Raw genomic sequence first — 11,704 nt, forward strand, 5'->3', positions numbered from 1 at the left:
TGTTTCAGCGAGTGTTACTTTTTCCTCAATGCCATTGTAGCCAGACATCTTCTAATTGTTCAGTGTGGAACCATCACACACTGCAAAACCTTCAAGCAGTTGAGAACTGTCACTTTTATTCAGCAACAGCAAAAGCAAAGAAGAAACAATCAAGAGCCACAATTGGTTCTGGGAACAAACAGGGGTCTGTTTGCCTTTTAAGCAGCAACTAATTTACTGTCAATGATCACTACTCCCAGCTGCTGAAATGGTCTCTCACTTACATCCTGTTAAGCCTGACACAGTAACACCTGATCATTCAAAAGATGATGTTCCTCCTGCTCAATGTCTTCATTTTCCTTCACAGAGAACTGCAGTCACTCTCACAGCTCTTTAATGTCCAACACATTCCCTCTTTCCTGTTCCAGTTGTGCAGAGAGTAGAATGTCAGGATTATGTGGCACATGGTCCGGAGAGTACTGCAAACCCCTCTCAGTCTGATCCGAGCATTGGAATCTTACCTTCAGAAAATTTCTCGCCTGCTCCATGATGGCCCTGGTTGATGAATGAGCTGCATTGTATTTACATTCACCTTCAGTTGGAGGTTGTGTAATGTAGTCATCCACCTCCAAACGGACCCCACCACCAGGGATATATTTCCCTCCCCTCCCCTATCAGCATTCCGAAAAGACCACTCCCTCCATGACTCCCTTGTCAGGTCCACACCCCCCACCAACCCAACCTCCACTCCCGGCACCTTCCCCTGCAACCACAAGAAATGCAAAACTTGCGCCCACACCTCCCTCCTTACTTCCCTCCAAGGCCCCAAGGGATTCTTCCATATCCACCACAAATTCACCTGCACCTCCACACACATCATTCACTGCACCCGATGTGGCATCCTCTATATTGGGGAGACAGGCCGCCTACTTGCGGAATGTTTCAGAGAACACCTCTGGGACACCCGGACCAACCAACCCAACCACCCCGTGTCTCAAGACTTCAACTCCCCCTCCCACTCCACCAAGGACATGCAGGTCCTTGGACACCTCCATCGCCAGACCATAGCAACACGATGGCTGGAGGAAGAGCACCTCATCTTCCGCCTAGGAACCCTCCAACCACATGGGATGAACTCAGATTTCTCCAGTTTCCTCATTTCCCCTCCCCCCACCTTGTCTCAGTCCCAACCCTCGAACTCAGCACCACCTTCCTAACCTGCAATCTTCATCCTGACCTCTCCGCCCCACCCCCACTCCGGCCTATCACCCTCACCTTAACCTCCTTCCACCTATCGCATTTCCAACGCCCCTCCCCAAGTCCCTCCTCCCTACCTTTTATCTTAGCCTGCTTGGCACACTCTCCTCATTCCTGAAGAAGGGCTCATGCCCGAAACGTCGATTCTCCTGTTCCTTGGATGCTGCCTGACCTGCTGCACATTTCCAGCAATGCATTTTCAGCTCTGATCTCCAGCATCTGCAGTCCTCACTTTCTCCTCATGCAGTCATCTGCCATGTTTGCAGAGGGTAGCCCTGGCCTTCCAGCAACCATCCTTATAAGGCATGTGGTCCTTGAAATGTAGCAGGAGCATGGTAAATTTCAAGGATATAGGCATCATGGCATCTTCCAAGGTACGTGGTATACACTTCTAAGATGTGATACTGATGATCATGGATGAATTGTACATTACTGGAATGAAACCCTTTTGTTGATGAAATCATGATTTGGAGATGCCGGTGTTGGACTGGGGTGTACAAAGTTAAAAATCACACAACACCAGGTTATAGTCCAACAGGTTTAATTGGAAGCACTAGCTTTTGGAGCGACGCTCCTTCATCACCTGATGAAGGAACGTCGCTCCGAAAGCTAGTGTGCTTCCAATTAAATCTGTTGGAATATAACCTGGTGTTGTGTGATTTTTAACGTTGATGAAATCAGCTGTATTATCATATGGCTTTGACAATGTAATGTTGTACAGTCTATAGTGCCCTACACCTGGGGTAAGACAACAATTTTGCCAAAACCTACTGTCCACATTGGTGCCCTGACATTATCACGGAGAAATGAAATGAAGCGGTGGGACCTGGTACATTGAACTTTGGAAATATTTGTGAATTGAGGTTTGTGATATCCCACACAGGTCTTCAATGGATGCTTGGAAGCAGTCAATTGGATAAATGTTTTGGACAGCTGTTACCTTAATGACCACGAGAACAGGATGGGCACCCACCCCTCCAGGTGCACTCCAGCAGCTGACATTGTTCAGAGACAATGTCTGGGACAATCTCATTCTGCAGTGACACTGCACCTCTCTCAGCTGGAGGAAATAACATAAAGGATGATAATGCTGAGCCTCATGTATTTCCTCCACATGTTGAGGGGACCTTCAGTGCAACCTCTTAGTGTGGAGACTATTTGGTATCTGCTAGAGGTTACTTCAATCCAATGGGACTGGAGGGCTTCAACAAGCAGAGCCATGAAATCCCAATACATGGACCTTCGACAGTGGGATCTTACTCAGATGAATTGAGCACACGTTATTTATGCCATGCAAAAACAATAGGAGATTGTCATTGCTGTAGAATTACTGAGACCTCATCTCCCCCAAACCTACCCTACTTCATCCAAGGCAGTATGAAAATTGTATGTCATCAGGATTTATATCCCACTCAGTTGGACTGGATGCAGTTCACATGCAGGGAACTATGATTACAGATGACTTCAACCTGGAATGTGAAAGTACCTGATTAATGCAATTGGCCCTTGAAGGGCCTCACCTCCATCACAAGTACAGCCTGCATGCACATACAAAACAACGCACTCCACCAGCTCCGCTCCCCAGACTTGTGTCTGTGCTAAACCGCAAAGGATGACAGGAGTTCTGTGAGTCTTTAATGCAAAGTACAAAAAAGCAAGGATGAGATGCAGTGAGTACCCAAGTAGGCATAAAGTGAGTGAGTGATAATGGAGCATGAGAGGAGTCCTAAGGTGCACTCTGGTCCAGTCCATGTGGTGGGTTGCTATCCCTGTATATAAAGTGACCTGGCAATAACATTATAATGGAAAGTGTTGATGTGCTCTAAATGCAGCATGTATTGTAAGTGGATCAGAGATATGCCATGAGGGTGTGTAAGGCTGGTAAGTGTTAATCTCTGTGGACAGTCACTGCCCATGCAGCAAGCCAGGAGATGTTAGTGACTGCTATAGGAAAGCAGGAGCAGCAAGCTGGGAGTCCACAGGTAACTGCTCTGACTTTCAGGTCAGGAATTATGACCTTCTACTTTCTAACTGGTGGGTAGGAGAATGGGAAACTGCAAATTAATGAGGCAAGATGAGTTAATCATGCAATGCTAATGTCTGTATATAGGCTTTTCGCTGCTCACTCGTCTCATTCTTTTTAACTTGGTTGGACGTGGGGACTTTTTATCTCGATATCACAAATTTTATTTCTCCCGATCTCACCCTATTTTCCCAAATGTCTCGCCAATGTGCCACATTGTTCAAGGACTGGGAAAATTCCACCCATTACATGTTTTAAGAAAGTGAAATGGGGGAATTAGGAAGAATATGGAGAAGGGAAGTTCTGTGATAGGGAGAAGGCAGGAGAGATGAAATGGTTAAAGACTTTTAAGGTGCAAGGCCAAAGGGAGTGCTACAAAAGAGGAGCAGCTGGCGTCCCAAAGTAAAAACAGGGGAAAAATGAATTAATGCCATAACCTGCAAGAAGAAAGGAAAATTTGGGTATTTAATTGCAGACTGAAATTTATGAATTTGATGTTGAGCCCAGATTGTGCAAAATGCCTGATTAAATGATGAAGTGTGATTCTTGAAGGTTCTAGCAGCTCATTGCAGGAGGCTAGGTCAGGGTCAGCACATGGTGAATCCTGTAGGCATGAGTGAGCTGCAGTCAGGCAGTATTAAAGAATGGTTTATTCGCCAGTTTGAGAGAGAGAGGGGTCACAATGGGCCAGCGTACCAAGTGCTGGGTGCAGTATCTAGCCTGCCAGATAGCCTCCTGTCACTATCAAGGAGCGTGAAGGAGTCCGATTCCAAATCAGCGGGGGAGGGGGTGGGGGTATCAGTGCAGAGCTTTCCCTTCAGCTGCATCTGCTCACTCTCCCTTTGGTGGTGCAAATTTAGCATTAGTGCCCTTCAACTGTTGCAACATTTGTGTGCATTGTGCAATTAGCTCTGCAGTCCTCATTAGTCCCAACATTCTTTGGCAAGTTTAGGAACACACTAAAAGATTCGGGACTAATTTCAGAAGCAGTTTTTAAGAATTACTTTTAAGGAAATCTCAAAGCATTGGTTATCTTGAAGGTTCATGCTTATTTACAGTGATGCAACTTCACACTTGTTCACAGAGTGATGCAGCTTAATGCTCATCTGTAGTGATACGGCTTCACACTTAACTTCACACTTGTTCACTGTGATGCAGCTTCACACTTATTTGCAGTGAGGCAGTTTCATGCTTATTTGCAGAGAAATAGATGACTCATTGCCTTGAGGTATCATGAGCTAAATTTTGTATCCTGACATCACATTAGTTATTTGATCTCTGTGGCATCAGGAAACCCTCCCCTGTCTTATGTTCCATGCTGGAGATGACAGCATGAACAAAGAGGCAGCCAGCTTCACTGTGTCTCCCGCTAAAAACAACATTGTAAGTCCATCTCCAGTGGGGCTAGGCACGAGAAATTCATGTCCTTGATTTCTGCAGGTGATGTCCAAAGCAAATTACTGCTTTTGGTTTTATGTTACAGATAGTTCATTACATCACATTACATCACATGATCATGTATTGGCCGCAGGTCCTTACACAGCATATAGCAGATACTGCAAAGGAAACTTGTAGCCTCATTTTTGAACCCTCATTACTGTATTTCCTAACTTTTGTGTTGTTATGATCCTGTTAGACAAAGAAAGTTATTGAAATTTTTTGGAACTTTTATTCATTCTGCTCAAGGTGTGCCTGTGTTGTCTGAGGGGTGTGAGTGTTGTCTGAGGGGTGTGTGTTGTTTAAGGGTTGTGTGTTGATTGAAGGGTTTATGTGTTGTTTGAGGAGGATGGGAAGTATGCATGTAGAATTCTGCCTGTTCCTGGTCAGCCAACACTACTTTACAAGTTGCTGATGTTGAAGACTTGATCCTTGACTTTTCCTGGAAATGTTAGACTTCTAAGCAGTCATGTGGTGCACTGAATCATCCACAGACACACACATTTTGCAACTCATCCAAGAGGCAATAATCAGCAACAGTATTTTAAGGGACTTCTGCATTACCAAAGGGAATATGGAGTTTTCCCATCCAACGTGCAGTGTTACTTACTATTAGTTAATTTTACATTTTTACCATTTACCATTATATTATGTTCAACCAGAGACATTTTTAACAAATAATTTACCAAACTTTTATTTTCAGTTTTACACAGTTTAGGATTATTCTCGGAGACTTTGATTTCCATGAAATTGAAAATGCAAACCAAATCCTTGGACCTGTTTACTTCATCACGTTCGTATTCTGTTTATTCTTTGTACTGTTGGTGAGTGACATAATGATAAATGCTATTGCCCCACTTCTAAATTCTTTTGTAATGTGGGATTAGAGTTATCTGTTAAATTTACATTGAATACTGTTAATTGCTGCAATGGTTTCACATTCAGAAACAGCAAAATACTTTTCAGCGTTGTCAGTTTCAATCAGCTTCAAAATATATGTCACTGAAATATAATTATGGGTTGTATAAATGTGTACTATCTATGAGGCCGAATAATTCTTTCACTGCGAGTGACTTACTTGCTGTAGTCTAATCTTTCAAGTTATTAGAGTGCAAACACCAGAATCACACAGGAATCTTCCACACACACACGAAATGGGTGCAAAGTGGGCAGCACATTTTCAGCTGAAGTCAATAATTATATTTTCTTTACAAGTATATGCTGTAAATAAAACCCTGGAATTAAAAGCTAGCTGCTAATAGTGACCATGTAACCGTGATTGATCAATGTAAAAATCTATCTAATTCATGTTGTACTGTTATGGCTCTTGTGATGCAGTGGCAGTGTCTCAACCTCTGGACCAGGATGCAATGGTGCTGGTGCTGGACAAAGTCAGAAACCACATGACAGTAAGGTATAGTCCAACAGGTTTATTTGGAATCACAAGCTTTCAGAGCTCGGAAAGTTTGTATTTTCAAATAAACCTGTTGGACTATAACCTGGTGACATTTGACTTTTGACTCTGAACCCAGGAGACAGATTCAAAGACGACTTGTTGCAGAGGTCTGTAATAACTCCTCTGAACAGCTTGATTACAAAATATTCAGGAGGGTGTGCTGTCAGCACGAGTCAGATTTGTAAAGGACATAACCAGGAATAGACACAAAAACAGAAATTGCTGAAAAATCTTAGTGAGTCTGGAAACCTCTGTGGAGAGAAATCAGAGTTAATATTTTGGGTCCTCTGACCTTTCTTCAGAACTGGAATGACTAGGAATAGATTATTTTTTTCAGAGTTCTCCATCAATTTCCCTGCGTGTATATCATTTCCAACCAGACGATATCTAGCTCTTTATTGTCCTCTAAAACAGTAACAACAGACTCCCAACATTTCTGTCTGGTGAGAGGAAATTCAAATATGCAGAAAGACTTGAAGAATTGTTCATTCTTTGATGATTCAATGCACTTAAAAATGGATTTTTAAGTGATTAAAAGGATGGAACAGAATGAATAGAAACAGAATGTTTCTATAAGTTGAGTGGTCCAAACCATTGGCACAAGAGGTTTAAAATGAAGAGAAGGACCATTGTCTTTGTGCCGAGAAGTGTGAGATACTAGAATGAACAGTATGAACAAAATGGTCAGATGTTAAGGAGAATGTTGGAACAGAGAGAATTGGAGGTGTGCATACTCAAGTCTTTGAAGGAGGCAATTAAAGTGCACATGGGATTTTAGGATTTGTTGATAGAGGAATAGAATACAAAAGTAAGGAAGTTATGCCAATTCTCTATAACACATTGGGTGGTCCTCAGCTATACTATTTCCATACACCACAGTTTAGGAATGATGCCAAGGTCTTGCGAAAAATCAAAACTTAGTTACCCTAAAATGGTTCATGAGGGAACTCTGTTATATGGAGAAACTGGGGTTGTTCCTGTTGGTGCATAAAGGTTAAAAAGAGATTTGATAATGTTCCTAATCACTGGTATTTTTGATGGTGTAAATAAGGAGAAAACATCATTTTTTTTCCAAGGACGAGTCGTGTTCAGTAATGCACTGCCTGAAGTAATGGTAGGAGCAAATTTGACAATAACATTGCATATAGAATTTGATAAATATTGAAGAAATAATAACAGTGATAGGGAATGAGCAGAGGAGTAGAATTACTTGGTCGCTGTACCAAACTACTGACACAGGAAAAATGGGCCAATGAAATCAATGGTTTTTTGGCCTGTTTCTATGTTAAAACATTAATGTATTTCTGTGTATTCCCTTCCTCCAGGGCTGCATGTAGAATTGTATTGGGGTTTGAGTAAAGTGGGCAAGATTTATATCAGAATCAGATGAGAAGGTGGGCGGCACGGTGGCACAGTGGTTAGCACTGCTGCCTCACAGCGCCTGAGACCCGGGTTCAATTCCCGCCTCAGGCGACTGACTGTGTGGAGTTTGCACATTCTCCCCGTGTCTGCGTGGGTTTCCTCCGGGTGCTCTGGTTTCCTCCCACAGTCCAAAGATGTGCAGGTCAGGTGAATTGGCCATGCTAAATTACACCGTAGTGTTAGGTAAGGGGTAAATGTAGGGGTATGGGTGGGTTGCGCTTCGGCGGGTCGGTGTGGACTTGTTGGGCCGAAGGGCCTGTTTCCACACTGTAATGTAATCTAAAAAAAAAGCCTGACAGGAGCTACATGCTGCAGCTTTTATGCTTTTGAATTTCTGGCTAGGCAGCAGGTTGCAGTTAAGAGGAGATTATTGCCTGTTAAATGCCCTGTTAATGGCCTAACTCACCTTATTAATATTCATCTTCCTATCTTATCGAACAAACTAGATATCAAGAAAATTTGATATGGAAACCAGAGTGGGCACCTGGTGACTCCAGCTCTCTGCTTGCTCCAAAGGGCCTCCATCTTGGTTAGGACCAAACAGCATTTCAGGACACCAGTGCATGCACCCCGGTCCATGGACATCAGCCAGTCCCCCTCAACCATCATGGTACCTCACCAATACAGAATCACATTGCAGGGCTCACTGGCAACAAGCATTCAAAGGCTTCAGCGGGACACTCTGCACAGCCAGGGACCCAGCTCCCAAATGGACCAGGCTGTATCTCGCAGCTGCTCACTTGCTGTCTTAGACTGCAATCACTTAGCCACCTACTTGCATACTCAAAGCATCCCAGTCTTGCCTTGGCATCCTGTGCCAGTTAGGGCAGACACACCACCAGACAGCCTGCCATACTTGACAACAGTCCTCAGTCAAAGAGCTAAGTGTGTCCAGAAAGTTGAAAACCATTATGGACTGTTCCAGTTGTGGGTACCACCAGTGGTGTATCTGCCAGAGGAAGGCAGCTCAATACATCCACATTGAGCTCCCAGACTATGAGAGTTGATAAAGCATGGCACTAGAAAAGGCACAGCAGGTCAGGAAGCATCTGAGGAGCAAGAGAATTGACATTTCAGGCTTAACCCAGTCCTCACTTTCTCCTCCCAGATTGTGTTCCTATATGTACTTAGCATTAGAGCCCACCACTGAATTTGACCTGAAGCTGTGGGTAGTACAGCCTGTACTCTTTAGGTAGACCTAACAGGGATTTGTGATCCATTATTATGACAAATTTAAATCTGGAAAGGTATTTGTGGAACTTTCTGACTCCAAATATGACCACCAAACCTTCCTTCTATCTGGGCATATTTACATTCTGCATTAGTCAAAGTCCTGGATACAAATGCTATTGGGTGTTCCCCTCCATTGGGCCAACCAAGAGCTATTACTACTTCAATGCCGTAGCAGGAGGCATCACCTGTCAATACCAGACTTCACTTGGGATCATGTTGTACTAAAAGCTCTTTCTTCACTTCTCTGAAAGCTATGGCTTGGCTACATAACCATTTCCAAGGCTAAGCATTTTTTAAGAGTTGATGCAAAGGTGCCAAGATGAAGGCCAAGTTTTGTTTGAACTTTCTATAATAGTTCACCATCCCAAGGAAAGACCTAAGCTCCAATACTGACCTGGGAGCTGGGGCACCTTTGATTGCCCTCCCTTTATGTTCCAATGGGTGTAACCTGGTCTTGTCAATGCTGTAGCCCAAGTAGGTCATTTGATGTGCATGGAACATATATTTTTCCATCCTAAGGGAGAAGCACCTAAGGACTATGTTCAGGTTCTCAAAGTGCTCCTTAATAGACTTCCCTGTTATTAGTGCATCATCTAGATTAGTGGTAACATTTGGAAGACTTTGTAAAATGTCCTCCATTGCCCATTGAAAAATTGCATGGGCCAATACTATTCCAAATAGCAGTCTTGTGTTTTGGAACAAACCCTTATGGGTATTGATTGTAACATGCTTCTGGGAAACCTCATCTAACTGCAATTGCATATACGCTTGGCTCATGTCCAGCTTTGTGAAGGACAACTCCCCCTGCCAGCATTGCAACTGCAAGAAACAGTTTACTGTTTTTTTAAAAATATCTCCACAAAGGCAAACTGACCTGTCAGGCTTTACAGTCAGTATGACGGGTGCTGCCCATTCCCAAACTGGACGAGTTTGATTCCTTGGCTTTCCAGCCTCCTGATTTCTGTCTGTACTTTTGCTCAGAAGGCAAATGGCACTGGGTGGGCCTTGCAGAGTTGTGGAATTGCTTCCTGGTCAACATGCCAGGTGCCCTTAGTTCCTTTAATAGCCCCTAGACCTTCCTGAAAAACATGTGGGTAATTAATTAGGACTTCACTCAGGAAGCCATTTTCTAATCGAAAAATGTTGAGCCAAACGAAGTGAATCTTTCTCAACTAATTTTGCCCCATCAGATTTGGGCCCGATCAGTGGTAACTGAACCAGTTGTTTCTCATTTTACTCTTTATCTCTAAAGATTCCCTGGTATAAGTTCTCAGTCTCACAGAGGTCTTGCACAAACCTTAAGGGTTGGAGTCCAGAGTAATTTTTGTTAAAGACTAGTTCTGCAACCATGAAACAGCCATGCTGGTATCGACCTCCATTAGAACTGGGTGGTCATTTAACCAGATATTTATTTATTCTGACTGGTTCAAATTTGGCTACTGCTAAGCAATTTAACTGTTCTAGAGCAAGTGTAAGGTGTGCACTCTCCTGGATACTAGCCTATGAGTTACTCTATTTAGGTCAAGTGGGACTCTTTTGCTGTGTTGAGTCCACATACTGGCAGCAACTACAAAGGCTTGTTGGCCCAGGTCCTAAAGAAAATGTTAACCATTTGACCGAGGCTTGTTTTTGTTTTGGGGTTTTGCTGTGGGCTGACCTAGAATCTCCTCTGTTCAGAATATGTCCTCAGTGAGGCTATGCAATTTCCTTCAGTCAAGTGGTGTTCCCCACGATCAGTCAGACTGGCAAGGGTGTCTACTTCCATCAGAATATTCTGCAACTCATGCTCCACTTGCCACATGTTCCATGCTGACACTACTTGAATATTTTATGCCATGATTGATGAAAGCAAGTGTTCCATATGCCTTCTTAACTATCCTATTCACATGCTCTGCTGACTTCAGGGATCAGAATAATTACTCCAAGATCCTTCTGTTCCTCTGAAGGGTTCTGGGTAATCCAAGATGGAGGTTGGGGAAAAATGTTGAGACTGAAGAGCTGCTCTTTTTTTTTGAGGTATTTTAGGTGTTGGAGGTGATTTCCTCAAATTCCAGGTGCAGCAATTACTGTTTTATATGCTGTTGCATTGTTTTGGAACTTTGGGGGGGAAAAAGTCAAAACAATGGCACTTTTAAAAGGAACAAACACAGACAAAAGCAATGAGCACATGGTCAGTGAGAGAGAGAGAGAAAGAAACCTATATTGTTAACTGACACAACAGTGAATCTGCAGTTACTGCCTTTGCTGTTTGAATTTATGTCTCCCTCGACAACGAAGTGCGCCTAAGAAAAATTAACAAACAGCGAGATTCACGCTGATCTTAGAGGAACTTGTGTGGGAGATCTCCCAGCACAGGAACACACAAGTGCATAGTTTTTAATGTGTAGTCTTGCTGTAAGTCTGCAGTAGTGAGTAGAGAGGGTTCTTTCCTGGTTATATGTTTTATTAAAATCTGTCGCTTGATTAAATTTTTAAAATATAAACCAAATGTACTAAGTTAGCCTGGAGCACTGTTTTTTTAGAGCAAAAAGACAATACTATTTTCTGCGTCTGTAGATTGTGAAGGAGCAAAGATGGCCTTTAGTAGAGTGATATGCTCTTCCCGTTGGATGTGGACGTTTAGGGAGAGTTTCCATGTTACTAATGATTATGTCTGCAGTAAGTATGTTTGGTTGCGAATCCAATCAGATCAAATGGATTGGTTGGAGCGATAGTTAGAAACAATAAGGAATTTACGAAAGCTAGGGGGTATGATGGATGGCAGTTATAGGAAGGGGGAAAAGCTGCAGATACAGTCAAGTAGATGGATTAACTCCAGAAAAGGTAGGAGAGGGAGGCAGATAGACACAAGACTCCTGCACTATCCTCATTCCAAATAAGTATGCTGTTTTGGAAAA

General features: G+C 43.1%; 1 protein-coding gene across 1 annotated transcript in view; it reads left to right on the forward strand.

The window, feature by feature from the left end:
• LOC122556993 (polycystic kidney disease 2-like 2 protein) overlaps positions 1-11,704 on the forward strand; it is a 74,078-nt gene that overhangs the window by 36,343 nt on the left and 26,031 nt on the right. Inside the window, exon 9 of the mRNA XM_043704225.1 lies at positions 5,400-5,520. Coding sequence (XP_043560160.1) covers positions 5,400-5,520 — 121 coding nt within the window. The remainder of the gene's footprint in view (positions 1-5,399; positions 5,521-11,704) is intronic.

Source organism: Chiloscyllium plagiosum, chromosome 14 (assembly GCF_004010195.1).
Source record: "Chiloscyllium plagiosum isolate BGI_BamShark_2017 chromosome 14, ASM401019v2, whole genome shotgun sequence".
NCBI lineage: Eukaryota > Metazoa > Chordata > Chondrichthyes > Orectolobiformes > Hemiscylliidae > Chiloscyllium > Chiloscyllium plagiosum.